Source organism: Gamsiella multidivaricata (assembly GCF_025024155.1).
Source record: "Gamsiella multidivaricata strain RSA 2152 chromosome Unknown BC939scaffold_178, whole genome shotgun sequence".
Lineage (NCBI taxonomy): Eukaryota > Fungi > Mortierellomycota > Mortierellomycetes > Mortierellales > Mortierellaceae > Gamsiella > Gamsiella multidivaricata.
Window position 1 is genome coordinate 1 of NW_026251886.1, and position 15,431 is coordinate 15,431.

General features: G+C 49.7%; 4 protein-coding genes across 4 annotated transcripts; 1 reads left to right on the plus strand and 3 right to left on the minus strand.

The window, feature by feature from the left end:
* Positions 1 to 1,138: 1,138 nt before the first annotated feature.
* Positions 1,139 to 3,660, minus strand: BC939DRAFT_508966 (acyl-activating enzyme; the record flags this gene model as incomplete). The annotated part of the gene is made up of 3 exons (XM_051561069.1): positions 1,139 to 2,812; positions 2,933 to 3,082; positions 3,517 to 3,660. The coding sequence occupies 3 exons, from the start codon at positions 3,658 to 3,660 to the stop codon at positions 1,139 to 1,141; spliced, it is 1,968 nt and encodes a 655-aa protein (XP_051405838.1).
* A 3,940-nt stretch (positions 3,661 to 7,600) lies between these two features.
* Positions 7,601 to 9,451, plus strand: BC939DRAFT_404845 (alcohol dehydrogenase, iron containing, 1; the record flags this gene model as incomplete). Its single annotated transcript, XM_051552816.1, has 5 exons — positions 7,601 to 8,150; positions 8,259 to 8,689; positions 8,840 to 8,861; positions 8,959 to 9,027; positions 9,117 to 9,451. The coding sequence occupies 5 exons, from the start codon at positions 7,601 to 7,603 to the stop codon at positions 9,449 to 9,451; spliced, it is 1,407 nt and encodes a 468-aa protein (XP_051405839.1).
* Positions 9,452 to 11,802: 2,351 nt separating this feature from the next.
* On the minus strand, positions 11,803 to 12,798 carry BC939DRAFT_471759 (uncharacterized protein). The gene is made up of 2 exons (XM_051558236.1): positions 12,746 to 12,798; positions 11,803 to 12,623 (listed from the first exon to the last, which is right to left on the minus strand). The coding sequence occupies exon 2, from the start codon at positions 12,496 to 12,498 to the stop codon at positions 11,824 to 11,826; it is 675 nt and encodes a 224-aa protein (XP_051405840.1). The 5' UTR covers positions 12,499 to 12,623; positions 12,746 to 12,798; the 3' UTR covers positions 11,803 to 11,823.
* On the minus strand, positions 12,599 to 13,073 carry BC939DRAFT_471760 (uncharacterized protein). Its single transcript, XM_051558237.1, has 3 exons — positions 13,034 to 13,073; positions 12,746 to 12,961; positions 12,599 to 12,623 (listed from the first exon to the last, which is right to left on the minus strand). The coding sequence occupies exons 1-2, from the start codon at positions 13,061 to 13,063 to the stop codon at positions 12,755 to 12,757; spliced, it is 237 nt and encodes a 78-aa protein (XP_051405841.1). The 5' UTR covers positions 13,064 to 13,073; the 3' UTR covers positions 12,599 to 12,623; positions 12,746 to 12,754.
* Between the last annotated feature and the right edge of the window lie 2,358 nt (positions 13,074 to 15,431).

Below are 15,431 nucleotides of genomic sequence, written 5' to 3' on the forward strand. Positions count from 1 at the left end.
AGAAATAAATCCTCGTCCGTATTCCATGCGAATACTCAAATGCCCAAGAAGTGAGAACAGGCGCATCCATGTATCTTTTACTGCATCAACCGTTTCCTGAAGTCAACAGGCGCTGGCTACGCCGCCGTCATATCTCATTCAACCCCAGATCATGATCTCTTCCTCCTCTGCTCTTGCTTGGTATTCCGGACCTAGCTGTGGTTGGGACGTTCTTCCTGCCAGGATTACTGTAGTGAAATTTCCTGTTGCTGGTATGTCACATGCAGGAACATAATGGTCTTTCTGTCATCGACGGCCCAGTTTAAAATGCGCCCTAGCGAATTTTTGGCGTGCTGAGATTTGATCCGCGGTAGGGATGCAGTGATCCAGGGAGGCCCGCTCTCTATTGGGTTATGCGTGCATTGCTTGATGTGAAAAAACTTGACTTTGTCGTAAAAAAAAAAAAAAAGATTGAATGAGCTAAATTGTGTAAATATCTTCGGCGCGCGAACGTTTTTGTTGAGTAGGTGCATTTGCGGAGAAAAGCACCCTCAGACCGATGGTTTTCTGGACTCTCTTGATATAATTGGAAGAGGGGGAGATCTCAGACTAGACAGACTCAATTAAAGAGTTACCCCGACCCAAGCAATCTTGCCGGCGACGTGGTTGATTTGATCAAGAAGCATTAGGCAAGGACGAATATTCCCGCAGAAAATGAGTGCGGGGGAGTGTGTAACCGATACGAATTGGTGACTTGCGCCTTGTTTTCTTCTGTCATGATGAAACGCGTAACAGTCTGCGTTTTTTGAGCGCAGCAGGTACTGCAAAAATGCCGTGTGCGACGTGTGTGGCATTGACGGCGCATAAGAAATCGAATGAATTAGAGGTTGCAGCTGAATATCAGAAGTGTCGTTGGAACCCAATGCTATCAAAAATTCCGACCTGGAGCTGGAGCTTTAGTTATATTGCTGTCTTTATTTGTAATGAAGTTGATATGTTGATATACAAAGTACAAAGGCGAGAAAGTCCAACAATGCAAACTGACTACACTCGGTATTTCTGATGGGGATGCTTGTTCTTTTGATTTTTTTTTTTTTGGTGTATGTATGTTCATTCTTTACAGGAGAGGGGGGAGGGAAAGAAGGCATGCGCGCGCCCTTTAGGCCTTGGCAACCTTGGCGATCAAGACATCAACAACACTGGGATCAGCCAAAGTCGAGATATCGCCCAGGGAGTCGGATTCACCGGCAACGATCTTGCGCAAAATGCGGCGCATCAACTTGCCTGAACGTGTCTTTGGCAGGTCCTCAACCAAGTAAATCTTCTTGGGTGCAGCGAAAGGTCCAATGACCTTGCGAACCTGGAGGACCAACTCCTTGCCGAGATCGTGCGAGTGATGCATGAGACCTGGCTTCAAGCAGACAAACGCGTGAATGCACTGGCCGGTAACATCATCTGCAGCTCCAATGACGGCAGTCTCGGCAACAGAGTGGTGCATGATCAAGGCAGACTCAATCTCGGCAGTCGAGAGACGATGTCCCGAAACGTTGATGACATCATCAACGCGGCCACGAATCCAGATGTATCCGTCCTTGTCACGGCTGGCACCGTCACCAGTGAAGTAGTATCCGGGATAAGGCTTCAAGTAAGTCTCCAAGTAGCGCTGATGGTTGCCAAAGACAGTGCGGGCGACCGAAGGCCAGGCCTTCTTGACAGCCAACACTCCAGTGACATCGTTGCCAACGAGCTCCTTGCCGGTGACGGGATCTAAGATGGCGAGATCGATACCGAAGAAGGGAACGGTGGCAGAACCGGGCTTGGTGGCAATGGCACCAGGGAGAGGCGTGACAATGTGTGATCCAGTCTCGGTTTGCCAGTAAGTGTCGACGATAGCGCAGCGACCCTTGCCGACCTTGTCGTTGTACCAGTGCCATGCCTCTGGGTTGATGGGCTCTCCAACAGTTCCCAGGATACGAAGGCTTGACAAGTCGTGGCCCTCAAGCCACTCATCACCCAAGCGGCGGAGTGCGCGAATGGCTGTGGGAGCAGTGTAGAACTGAGTAATCTTGTGCTTGGCAATCAGCTCCCAGTAGCGACTAGGGGTGGGGTATGTTGGGATCGACTCGAACAGGACGGTGGTCGCACCCAAGGTAAGGGGACCATAGACGATGTAAGAGTGTCCGGTGATCCAGCCGACATCGGCCATGCAGGCAAAGATATCATTAGGATGGTAGTCAAAAACGTACTTGACGGTGGCAGCGGCGCCCAAGAGGTAGCCGGCAGTGGTGTGCAGCACTCCCTTGGGGGAGCCGGTGGAGCCGGAGGTATAGAGGAGGAAAAGGGGATCCTCCGAGTTCATGGGCTCGGGGGTGAGGTAAGACATGCGCTTGGTGACCTCCTCGTTCCACCAGAAATCACGGCCGCTGGTCATGGGAACATCGGCTCCGGTGCGCTGGCAAACAATAACGGACTCGACCGAAGGGCACGACTTGAGGGCCTCGTCGACAATGCGCTTGGTCTCAACGGTCTTGCCTCCACGCTTGCCCTGGTCAGAGGTCAAGACGATACGGCAGGCAGCATCCTGGACGCGATCACGGAGGGCCTCGGCAGAGAAACCAGCAAAGACGACCGAGTGAAGGGCTCCGATACGGGCGCAGGCCAAGAAGGCGACAACGGCCTCGGGAATCATGGGCATGTAGATGGCAACGGTGTCACCCTTGCGGATGCCGCGGGCGCGGAGAACACCAGCCAGCTGGCAGACCTGACGGAGCAGTTCGCTATATGTGATGTTCTCGGATTGGTTGGGCTCATCTGCCTCGTAAATGATGGCAATCTATGAGATCAAAGTCAGAAGGACAGGATTACAGGTGAGTTGCCATTCTTTGATTGCGAAGCAATTGCTTTGTCCTTTTACAGTGATTCCTGCCGCAGCAGTGAATGTAAAGAAACCTACCTTGTCGGGAGTGGCCAGAGCATGGCGATCGACACAGTTGTACGAGGCGTTCAATTGACCCTCGAGGAACCAGGCAGTGTCGCCGTGCTCGAGACCGCCGTGCTTGACGGTGTGAAAGGGCTTGGACCAGGAGAGAAGCTCGGTGGCCAGCTAATTTAGCAAGTGGTGTAAAGGAAAGGGTGGTTAGTGGGTTGGATTACAACACGATGGGCCCTGGCTGGCTCTTCAGGTACTTAAAATCCGGTGAGATCTTTAGCTGATAAGACCAATTTTTTTTTATGGGGAAATAGAATTTCCCCCTCGAATATTTTTTTCCCAGCTCTTGTTCACATTAGCGAACCACATCTCTTCTAAAAGGCCCGAGGCCTCTGATTCCAGCAAAGGGGAAAGGGGTGAGGACAGCCCATAGAAGGGCATGGTCGGCTTGCGGCGCATATTGTCAACATGGACAATGTGGCCACATTGGAGTCGATATTTTTTTTCAGCTCATTCCCTGGAGCATATTACCCATCTTTGCTGGACCAGCAACGGCTGAATGCATTACGAACGGTTCTTAGATGAAATAAATGCAGTGGTACGCGTACCTTTCCAAAGAACTCTTCAGGGTTCTCGATACTCTGGCGGTGCAGCTCCTTGTACTGCTCATACGACTTGACATAGGGCTCAGGGCACTGGGCGGGGTCGAGGAGTCTGGCGGGAACGGGGTAGGTGGTGGTTTCGTCGGACATGTTAGAGGCTTGGTATACGAAGGTGTTCTATGATGGCGTGAAGCGAGACGTACCAAATATTTGTTAGGGCAACTGAGCGGTAGAATGGTAGCAATTGAACCAGAGAACGATTGGGCTCGTCCCTGTCGCCGTCAGCATAGGCGCGGACGGGACCACAATTTCCAGGTTAGCTCATTGCAGTTGCTCATTCGCGACTTGACTTACCGATCGTTGTTCGGAGATGAGAGACGTGGACTCGACAAAATCAGAAATGTATAGGAAATGAAAAAGAAATGAAGTATGAAAAAGGCGATAAAACGATAGAGGGGGGAGGGGCACAGAGCAAGAGGAGGAAAGAGACAGGGGAATCGAGAGATGGGTTCAGGGAGAAGAAAGAGAGGAGGGTCGGAACACAGGGGGGGCGTTTTATACCCGAGCGAGGAGCAGGAGAGGACGAGCGAGCGAGCGAGCGAAGGAGATGCGTCGAATCAAATCAAAGGTGGGGAAGGAAGGAACACCTCGTTCCCCTTGCGGCCGCCTCTCGTCCTGCTTTATCTTTATTGTAAAATATATGGATCCTATTCAGGAACCTTATTCGCACGTCGATGACTCTCTTGGCTGGAATCGTGGAGAACAGCCAGCAGCACGCACGTCTCCAAACTGCAGCTGCTTTCAATTGCTATCAATACTTGCGAGCATTATTGCTCTCAGTGCCACTGCCACTCCTGCCGCGCCCTGCCACGCCCGCCACCCACTGCCAGCTGCCTCTGTATCACTGCTATCCTCACCATCTTGTCCTCCTATCCCGTCCTAGCCCATCCTAGCCCATCAGCCGTCCACTTTTCTTTCCCTTGGGCTCCACTCCCCCAATAAGCACATGTATAGCGATGTCAATGATGTGTAGAAGGCAAAGTGCACGGGGGGATAGTATATCAAGATGAGCGAAATGAATGAGAATATGACTTTATGAATTTTGTCCGCACAACCAGCGAGACCCCGTCTTGATCTCTACTCAGACCCCATGGATCAATCGGGGACTGTAATTAAGAACGAACATCGTCTTCCTTTCTTCCTCCTCCCTACACACTAATATAAGGCCATCAGCACTGTTACCTATCTTCAACTTTCCGGGTGCCGCCACCACGACGCTCCATCCAGCAAGGGAGCGGTCCCAGTGGCCAGGCAAATCAATGTTTTCCTTGTCTCTTTTAGGGCTGGCGGAGAACCACAAACGAAAATCTATTTACATGAATCAAGTCCTGGCATTCAAACAACTCAGTTTCTATCTCGGACTATTTTTCAGTACTTTTGAATTGATTGAACCTTCCTATTTTATTCGCTGACGTGGGGTCGATAACCTTTCTCGGATATGTGGAGTGGACTGCGCGAAACTACGTTTGGGGACCACACGACTGGGTTCCGTTACTACATACAGCAGAGAAAGATGAGGAGGTCTTTTTACCGCCGGACCGGATAAAAAGATGGACACGGCCCAATAAAAAGGGTGCTTGGGACCTGAAATGAGGGATTTGTGGCGCCCCACCCATAGATGACGATGATGCTGCCACTATTCCCCTTTGCTTCCACAGGGATCAGATCGTACCTGGAGCAGATCGATTAAAGAAAAAAAAAAAAGAAGCACTCCATCTCCCTGCCTTGTCCTCCTCACATCATCGGCCGTTCCTTTTCACAGAACTCCTTTCGGTTGACAAAGAGAATGAGATGAGAACGTAATGCTCTGCCAATAATCGTTCCTGATGGTACTCTCCCTCACTGAAGACGCTCCAATCTCCTCTGTTTGAGTATAATTTTTTTTGTCTGTTTGTCCCACCATTGTTCATGCCGGAGAAGACGGAGTGTCCAACAGATTAATGGGATTCTCCTTTGTACCATGAGGGCCATGTTCTTCTTATCTGCGAACTCTGATCTTCAAGGCTCATGACCCTGCATTATCAGCTCGCTGCCATCCGGACTGGTTTCCTTGTGCTATTGATTGCTTGCACCCTTGCCTCGCTTCCAGGATAGTTCTTTCTGTTCACTGAAGCGAAGAGGGCTGCCAGGAAGAAAAGGCTGGAGGAAGTGCTATGCAGTAGCAAAAAAGGAGCCACTTGGATTTGAGCGCAAACATGTATACACTAATGCAGGTTGGCTAAAACAGGTTTGAGGTGTCTCACCTGCATCGGGGGACTCATAATGTGTGGGGAGAGGAGCAGAAAGAGATCCTCGGACAAACAGCATGGTTCTCCCGAACTCAAAAAACGGCATTTCCGCCCCTCATCCTCAGTCGCTTTGTCCGAGCCTGAAAAAAAGCGCATACAAAAGAACTCGACGATTACCGCCCTGCATAGAGACCGGGGGGAGCCATTGAGGCTCATCGTCGTCAGAATATGGTCATTCGCCGACCAAGATTTGGATTTGGATTTGGATTTGTTCCTTCTGTCTGTGGGTAACGACAGCTGATAGGCCGCCCCGGCTGTTTATGATCAGGCTCTGGTTCCTGAGTGGTGCTCGGAATGTCTTTCCATCTAGCGATGTAGCCATCACAACATAGGGCCGTCACCACGAACCATCTGGGATGGCCTCCTCTGCAAGCCGGCTCCATCATCCTCACATCTCCACTGCGACTGGAACCAGTTTTCTGATTGGGCAGAGGTCATGCTCCAGGCCACCAATTACTCAGGTCCCTTTGCCTGAGTTTCATTTGCTGCCGCAGGATGGTCTACACAGCCCTCCCGCGTGCACGCATTTCCTTTTACATTTATTTTCCTACAACCATACACAAATCCACATTTTCTTGCCATGCATGTCTGCCGAAGGCGGCTCTGTCTGTGCGGGTGAATGCAATGGACCTAACCCAACAAGATCATGCCGAATGAAATGTTTTTACCTGCGCTCCATCAACATGTCCAGTCTGTACTGCACAGATGCTCACTTTGAATTGACCCCAATCCACGACGCCGTGCTTTGCTCAGGGCGTTAAGCTGCTGGTTTGCCTCGTTTTGTTTGATAAAGACTTGTCGTTTCACCTTGTGTATTCCTTGTGCAGCATCTGATGCATGTCAAAGTTGGATACTCGCGAAGGGTCCCAGAGATTCCGCCCCCATCTCGTTCATTTCTCCACATTGGGGAGCAAACCTTCGTATCAGCTGAATAGCTCCGGACTAAAAAAAAAAAGTAAATAAAAATGATACCATCGAGCTTCTGAACGACCCCTTTCTCTCCCGGTCGTTCCTCCCACGTTTGTTCGCAACGTCCGAAAGTGGTAATCCGTTACGAAAACGCGGCTTGATCTCAAAACGGGCAAGTGCAAACCCTTTTTTTCTATTATTTATGGTTGGTATCTTTGTGTCCGTGAGCCTTGAGACCTTAATACCACGGAGCAAGAAGCAAAGAGGGTTGGAGACGGGATAGAAAACGCATCTATTCAAGACCTAGGGTGGCCTCGATATCCTTATCGCTGCTTTACTCCCCACAATGTACATCCCGATCAAACGAACCGACCCCAATGATCTGAGAAACTAGAGTGCTCCGTGGACAATAGTGAAACGAGTAGATTAGCATGCGGTAGGGAGAGATAGAAAGGGCGTTGGAACGCGTTACAGGTTCGTGGGTGCGCGAGGACGCGATCGAGCGCCGCGAAACTGGTCTACGCGTCTGTTCGCGTCGGCAACCATCGCCCAGCCTGCCGATGGGTTTTCGGTCCGCGTCACCCCCACACGGCTTATGCGCATGTGCCGCCAGAACCTTAATTTCGGTCCGTGGACATTGGACATGGTTTTCTCACCTCCACATCCCATCATCCTACTCCTGCATTCCTTCCATCCTCTTTCATCATCTCACAGAAAGCAACACGAACAAAAAACAGCAAGAAATCGATACTGAAACAGAATTGAGAATCATGTCCGCTGCCGTTCGTGTCGCTCAAAGCTCAAAGGCGTCGATCAAGTCTCTGATCTCGCTTATGAACAAGTCCTGCGCCTGCCCAGCCCATTCGCACGCCCGCGCCATCCAGAACCAACAGAACGTCAGCTGCGGAAAGCACCATCACCACACCAAAGAAGGCAGCCACGACCATAATGACAAGAACCACGAGTACGCGTTCGAAATGGCGTCGTCGACCATGCGTTTCGGCGAGGGCGTCACCCGAGAAGTCGGCCAGGATCTCGCCAACATGAACGCCCAAAAAGTGCTTGTCATGACTGATCCCAACATTGCCAAGCTGCCTGTTATGAAGACTGTGATCGAGTCTCTTAAGGCCAATGGTGTCCCATTCGTGATCTACGACCGTACTCGAGCTGAGCCAACCGACCAGAGCTTCCAGGATGCGATCGACTTTACTAAGGCTCATAAGCCGGATGTCTTTTTGGCAGTCGGTGGTGGGTCAGTCATGGATACCTGTAAAGCCGCCAACTTGTACTCTCATTATCCAGAGGCGGACCTGCTCGAGTTTGTGAATGCACCGATTGGAAAGGGCAGTGTGATCCATAAGACGCTGTCTCCTCTTATTGCCAGTACGTACTTCAAGTCGCACTGTTTCTGTGGGGCACCGTGGGAATATGTTTGTACGCCAATGCTCATGCGGTATTTTTTTTTTTTTTTTTTTTCCTAATGCACACTAGTTCCAACTACAGCCGGCACAGGAAGCGAGACGACAGGAACAGCCATCTTTGACTACAAACCACTGAATGTCAAGACAGGAATCGCCAGCCGCAAATTGCGACCGACACTGGGCATTGTCGACCCACTCAACACACGCACCATGCCAAGTCAGGTTAAGATCGCCTCAGGTCTGGATGTGCTGTGCCATGCATTAGAATCGTACACAGCCTTACCGTACCAGGAGCGTACACCTCGACCCGCCAACCCAGCCGAGCGTCCGGCGTATCAGGGCTCGAACCCTATTTCGGACATTTGGTCTTTGGAGGCCCTGAGATTGACTGTCAAATATCTGAAGCGCTCGGCCACGGACCCCCTGGACATGGAGGCAAATGACCAAATGTGTCTTGCTGCATCGGCTGCGGGGACTGGTTTCGGATCTGCAGGTGTCCATGTAGGTTTTCTGGCTTTTTTTTTTTTCTAAAAAAAAAAGAAATAGCGCAAGACGGAGCATGGACCTTTTGCCTCGGTAGAATATTGCCTATGTTCACCCGCTGTGTTCTAATTTTTTATTTTTTATGTTTTGTCTTTTTCATTTTAACAGCTCTGTCACGGAATGAGTTACCGTACGTGGAAGTATCTGATGATAGACATCTGCAGCTCCACACCGGACGACGAGCTCCATGTATTCACTCGATTGTTTTTTGATCAAACACACAATAGCCATCAGCGGACTGAACAAGAGCTATAAGCACCCGGAGTACAATGTCGACCACAAAATTGTCCCTCACGGTATGCTTCATGTTTCTGACTCTGAGCCTTGGAAGCGACAAAAAAAAAACCCCCCGCCCTTAATGTTTTTCTTTCGTCCCTTTCTGCAGGCATTTCTGTCGCGGTCACTGCCCCAGCCGTGTTCCGCTACACAGGCGAGGCCTGTCCTGACCGCCACCTCAAGGCTGCCGAGGTCTTCGGCGCAGATATCTCCAAGGTGCGCAAGGGCGAGAGCGCCGGCCCTTTGTTGGCAGATCAACTGACAAAGTTCCTGGAAGGTTTGGGCGTGCCCAGCGGACTGGAGTCATTGGGTTACACCAGGGCAGATATCCCAGCTTTGGTCAAAGGTACATTACCACAGCACCGTGTCACGAAACTGGCACCCCTGCAAACAGGTGCTGAAGCGCTAGAGAGGATCTTTGAGGATGCCATGAAGAACTATTAAGATATCTAGAATATCTTGGGGATCGGTGCAGCAATAGAAAAAGTGCTTATTATTATATGGGTAACTCAGGTCAACCCATTTTGATCCACTTAAATGACGCCCTTGGTCAACTCAAATTGCGCGTGCGCCCAAAAATAAAGACAGACTGGATCATCCATCCCATTTCTCACTCCTTCACTCCCAACTCACTCCCATACTCCATTTATTCGTCTTTATGGGCAGCGCCAAGCTCAGCATCAGCCTGGTCTTCTTCGCCTGGGATAAGTGTAGCTCCGTTGATCCATGCCTCCTTGAAGTGACAGATCATGGTGCTGGTACGGTTTGATCCATATCTTCGGTGAAGGATAAAGCGTATATCTCCTCTTTCAATCTCGCTGCTCAATGGCGCACGATCATCACAGCCGAATAATATTTGTTGAATTCCTTTGCAAAGGGCTGCCCCAAGCGCAGATAGTGCAACACTTCGTTTGGCTGTGTGAGGTGGGAGAGGACATTATTAAGGGTCAAAATGAGTTGACCTGAGTTGCCCGGTCAACTCAAATGTATCACCCTTATTATATTCCTGGTAATGGATGATGGCGATAATTCTCCTATTGTTGCACAAAGATGATAGTGCCGGTGGTCTGCCTCCCTGGCACGGGTCCTCGCCGTAAGGGAGAGTCCGCAGCACAGCAAGACAGCATTCAATTGCATGTTGGATACTATCAATGTTACGGGTAGGCATTTTACAAGCGAGCCACCCATGTATCAATTGACGGCGTTGATGGACATGTTAGATGAAAGCTGATCTCTGCCCTTATCGTCGCCCTGATCTTGGCGACATGCTGCACAGCTGAAGATATCGGCGGCGAAGCCCATGAAACCATCCCATTGATGCCGTCGACCTGCTAGTCTTGACCAATACATCGTCGATTGGCACAACTATAACTATCGTAACACTAATATGTCGTACGCCTGTCAAGCGAAGCACGACCAAGGATATGATACAACGATCGATTTTTTCAAGGAGAACCTTGCTAAAAGAACAATCCAGTGGGGCTACTGATACTCTTGACGCGGCTCCTGATGTCATGCGTGGACTATTCAGACCCTGAACAAGCTTGACCTCTATCGACGAACTTTTCGATAGTCCAGATGGCAGCACGGCACATCAGAATACTTTCTCTACTTCAATAAAGGCGGTTTTTTGAAAGGTTCAGTGCCCGCTCGACGCATAGGGAGAGATAGTTGAAACCAACCAAGACCTTATTTAAAACACTTGGCGTACGCACCATGTGTCAGGACTGGACATCTTCGAGGAGGAGACGAATGACAGAGTCTCGTGCGTTAGCAGTGCCCGAGAATTGTTCCGAGGTGGATGAGCAGTATAAACACTGTCAGGTCGTCATCGCCGCCTATAGTTGAGGCATGAGAGGCATCACCCGAGCATATCAGAACCTGACCACCAGTGGTGGATCGCCACTTCCGATACCGCAATAGCCGCAACACCACCGAGTTGTGAGCAAGGCCTTCCGTATTTGAACCAACCTCCACGCGACGCGTCTTACTTCCTACGGATCCCTAGAATGATACTGCCTATTCATGACTCCCCTTATCGTCCCTGAGGCTTTCCCTGATCAAGTTATACGCCTGCTTTCAGGGATATCCCGGCTCTCTATTTGCCGAGCGCCTTTTTGACCCATCCTTTACCCATTATCGCTCGCGTTTACTCTCTTGATTGCCTTAGTCTTCGCGTCCTCGATGCTCCCAACCATTGCTAGGTTCCCTCGCAGCCCATTGTTCACCTCAACTCTATCGATTATGACGAGGCTAGCGATCTCGAGTCCGTTTTAATTGGCATCTTTCCCCTCATCAACAGGGCTTTTTGGTGACAGATGGACTCCGCCAACGCGTCCTTGACTTGACTCTGGATCACGAACAAAATTCGTTACCTCAGGAAGACTCCCCTCTTTATCTTTCAGTAACCTCAGTACCATATACCATGGCCTGCTGCAAAAAGTTATTGTACTTTTTCTCACACAGGCATGGGTCCTTACTTCAACGGCCTCACTGCAACCTTCAAATAATTATAAATATCTGGGCCATATACCGTCAATAATACTTCAGTCTTAAACCATGTTCACTCAATTCTTAAAGTCTATTCTAACCTTGCCAATTTACCCTTCGCCAAGGCTACTTTTCTTTTCGTTCTGACCATATCCATTAAGTCACTATCATCCTCTTTTTTTTTTTTTTTTTTTTTTTTTTTTTTTTTTTTTTACCGCTGCTCTATCCTTTCACAGCCTGTTGTTGTAAAAGTTTGCTCCGCAAGTCGTAGTGAGCCATCCGACTTTTTTTTTTTTTTTTTTTTTCCTTTTTTTCTTGTATTTTATTTAGAACGAGGGCATACCAAGTGCCTCTCGTAAGCTACGCACGCTGACTTGAAGAGACACCCATTGATCATTGAGTTTGACCCTAATCGTTGCACATTCCTCTTCCTGTGTCGTTGCCTCCGCCATCCTCTGTACTGCTGCTGCTACTGTTCCAGTGCTGCTCGCCGCCTCCACGGCTGTAGATCCTGATGTTTGTTGAATTGCGTTGCTGCTCCGTTTACCAGCCGTGATGCCCTTCTTTGTATCGTTTGCATCGACCAAATAAATGAATAAATGAACATAGACTTTCGACAGGTCCCCCAAACGCTTTGCCTCTGTCCTCCATGCCTTCGCAATTCGTTCGTCACAATTGTCCTTGTTCACTTCCTGATAGTGTTGTTGTGGACTCGAGTTCGAGGGTCGGATATAGGGAAGGGCATCCATGGGCCATTCGAGACCCGAGAGTCCTTTGGCACGGGAACGGATCCGGGCGCGTAGGACTTCAAAGGGATCCTGTCTCCAGTTGTGTGGAAAGATCTCGGGATCGGGAAGGTCCTTGAGCGAACGGCAGCGAACGCGGGGTATGCCCTTGCGAAGATGCAGCTTGATTTGAATGGTATCTGGCATCTCGAGAACAACTGCAGGCTGGCTTGGCTGAGAAGCTGCTGATGGCAAATCCTCGGTAGATGAATCCATTTGTGAGCTGGCAGGCAGGGTCGAAGCGAAAGCGATGTATGAACGGATGAATAGGAGCCTGCAGGTGGTAGGTGCGAGGATTTCCGATTTCTAGTAAAGACGTTGGAGCATTAAAAACGCACCAACTACGTCAGCAAAAGGCGACGCGATAGAATTTTTTTGGTGAGCATAAGCAAATACATGCAGTAAAAGAATTTCGGCGTGCAATAACAGAATTATGCAGCTTTGGGATATAAATTACACCTACCGATCATTTTTAAATGTGCTTGCGAACACATATATGGTTGAGATGGGGTTTAGGCACTTCCTGGGGCCTGGCTAGTTGCCGATTCCTGCCCTGATGCCGCATTGGCTGCACGCTTGCGCCTTGGAGCTCCTTCTTGTTCTGCAGCCGCGGTTGATGCTGTCCTCTTTCGGGCCACACTGCCCTTGCTGGCGCTGGTGCTGCTAGTACTACTGGTGCTGCTAGTACTACTGGTGCTATTGGTGCTGCTAGTGCTACTGTTACCATTGATGCTGCTAGTGCTACTGTTACCATTGATGCTGCTAGTGCTACTGTTACCATTGATGCTGCTAGTGCTACTGTTACTATTGATGCTGCTGCTACTGGTGCTCGCGCTATCGGTTACTGTCTGTGTAGCTTCCATCCAAGGATATCTACCATTCTCATCTACAGGCTGAAGATAGAGTGGCCTCTGTTGCTGAAGCAAGTGCCCTTGAATAACGTTGCAAATATTGTGGCCCGCCATGATATCGCGGTGCATGTATGTCTTGCAAGTCTTGCAATACAGCCGACGTATTTGAACCTGGCCGACAAACTCCTCGCACATCGGACACTTCTTTGACGTGTAGTACTCATTGACGCCCACGACAATATACCCGAGCGCCCTTGCCTAACGGACACAGAACGTAAGGCGCCTCATTAGCGTCATCAGTAGCTTTTTTTTTTTTTTTTTTTTTTTAAAAAAAAAAAGAAATCGAATGTCTTGCAATGAAGCACTAACCCTTTGAACAAAGTACGATTGGAAGGACTCATGTAACGAGGAAAGTCGTCTCGTGGATGAAAACTTGCCTAGACCAATGCCGATTACAACCTTGTCCTCTTCATCTCGCTGTCTACCAAGCGATCCTCCAACCATATTGAGCAGGCGATCTGCGATGATGTCGAATTCTGCCTCTCTAGCTTTTCTGGCATCCCACCGGTGCTTTTTGAATGTGGCGCTTTTGTTGTAGAACTCGTCGAGCTGCTCCTTGACGCCTGCTAATCCCGCGACGTACTTTTCAACGCTGGCATCCTTTCCGCGAAGGGCTGGTAGCTCGCTTTCGATGTTGCTGATAGATTTTGCTGCGCCTAGCGGGATCGACCGTTTGCGTTCTTCTAACCAACGTCGAAACTTGAATGTTGGTTGGTATACGGCCTTCTGCTTTACAGCTAGGTTGTAAAAGACCTGGGAGCTGCGGGCGGAAGCCTCGGTGTCATTGTCATTGTCAGGTTGTTCGGTACCGACGGCACTGTTCTGTTGATGGAAGCTCTCCTTGGATCTCGGCATACTCGCTCCTGTAATACATGCTTGCTCTGGATTATAACTGTCGTTGCGTGGCTTTCCATTTTCGAGGCTGACGGATTTTTTCATGTCATCTAAGGTCTTCTCAGGCAATAGAGCGCTCGCTCCAACCACAAACGCTTGACCAAGATCGAGACCTAATATCTTGATTTTCTCTGGTTCACAGTCCCAAAGAACTGCGACATCCTGCTTCGTCTTGACAACGTTCCGAACCTCAGTTAGGTAGTAGTCGACTCCACCCACAGTGGACGTAATCCGAGAAGGCAATATGTCCGTGGGATGCCGCCTGTACCGAACGAGAGAAGCTCCTTCAGCTTGAATGCCGTTAACTGGAGACGAAAGCCATCGGTCCGAATAGATCCGCGAATAACGTAACCGCGTTCCTTATAAGTGCGGGGGTCGAAATCCTCGTTCTGAATGATTCTCAGGTGCTCTTTGATCTCTGCAAGTGAAGGTGTCGCGAGGTTGTTGAATGATTTGCTGATTCCGGGCATGCGACGCTTTTTATGACCCAGTCCTACGTCGGTGATGAGTGTCGTGAGGAGGTAGCCTGGTGCTTGGTTGGCCAGCCAGTACGACATGTCAGACAACGCAGGACGATAGTCCTTGGCTCCATGAAGACTCTGCAGCTTCGCCTTGAGTGTGCGCTCTTCCAAAAGATTGAAATTAATTCCAGTTCCGTGAACGCGACGAACGGCTGCGCGGAAGGCGTACACGCCATTAACTTCCGAGGGTTCTTGGTCAGCGGGTTCAGACGGTAAAAGTTCTCGACCGCAGAGACGTCGCCACGAATGTCAATGCATGTCCCAGCCGGCAAGAGCCCTTTGACCAGTTGTTTCTTGAGCTGTTTTAAAGTTGCCGTGTGTAAGGTTCGAGTTAGCGGAATAGAACCTTGTAACCTTGAACCTTGTGTCCCTTGTATGTACATGTACATATGTTGTTCCCCCCTCTCTTTTTTCTCTCTTTCTTTCTCCCCATTTCGCCACAGAATACCTTCACTCTCAGTCATTCACTGTCTATGTCCAACATCGCCACTCCGGCATCCCTTACTCTTTCCTTCTCACATTTACCTTTTTATGGAGTTCCTTGCAGCCTTTTCCGTACAATCGCTTGAGATCAACCGACAGCTGCGCGATTATGCTTCGCAGTATGACTGACCCCGGGTATGGCATTCTCGTGTTGATGATAGCAGCATCTTTTCGTTCCAGTAAGTGTAGCTCCTGCGCTCGATCGATGAACCTCCGCGTGCACTGTGTACTCTTCGTTTTGCCGCTAGGGATGATGCCCGAATACACATATGTTGTTAATATCCCAAGGAACCTTTGATGATCGTCCTTATCGACCTCCGAATCTGCGCGTCTCTAATCC

What these genes read in the sequence shown, in the direction of transcription:
- BC939DRAFT_471759 (XM_051558236.1), bottom strand. Translation starts at nt 12,498, where the DNA reads ATGGATTCATCTACCGAGGATTTGCCATCAGCAGCTTCTCAGCCAAGC.
- BC939DRAFT_471760 (XM_051558237.1), bottom strand. Translation starts at nt 13,063, where the DNA reads ATGGTAACAGTAGCACTAGCAGCATCAATG. An exon ending in TAGCACTAGCAGCATCAATG is followed by an intron (nt 12,962 to 13,033) that starts GTAACAGTAGCA and finishes GTAGTACTAGCA; the next exon opens with GCACCAGTAGTACTAGCAGC.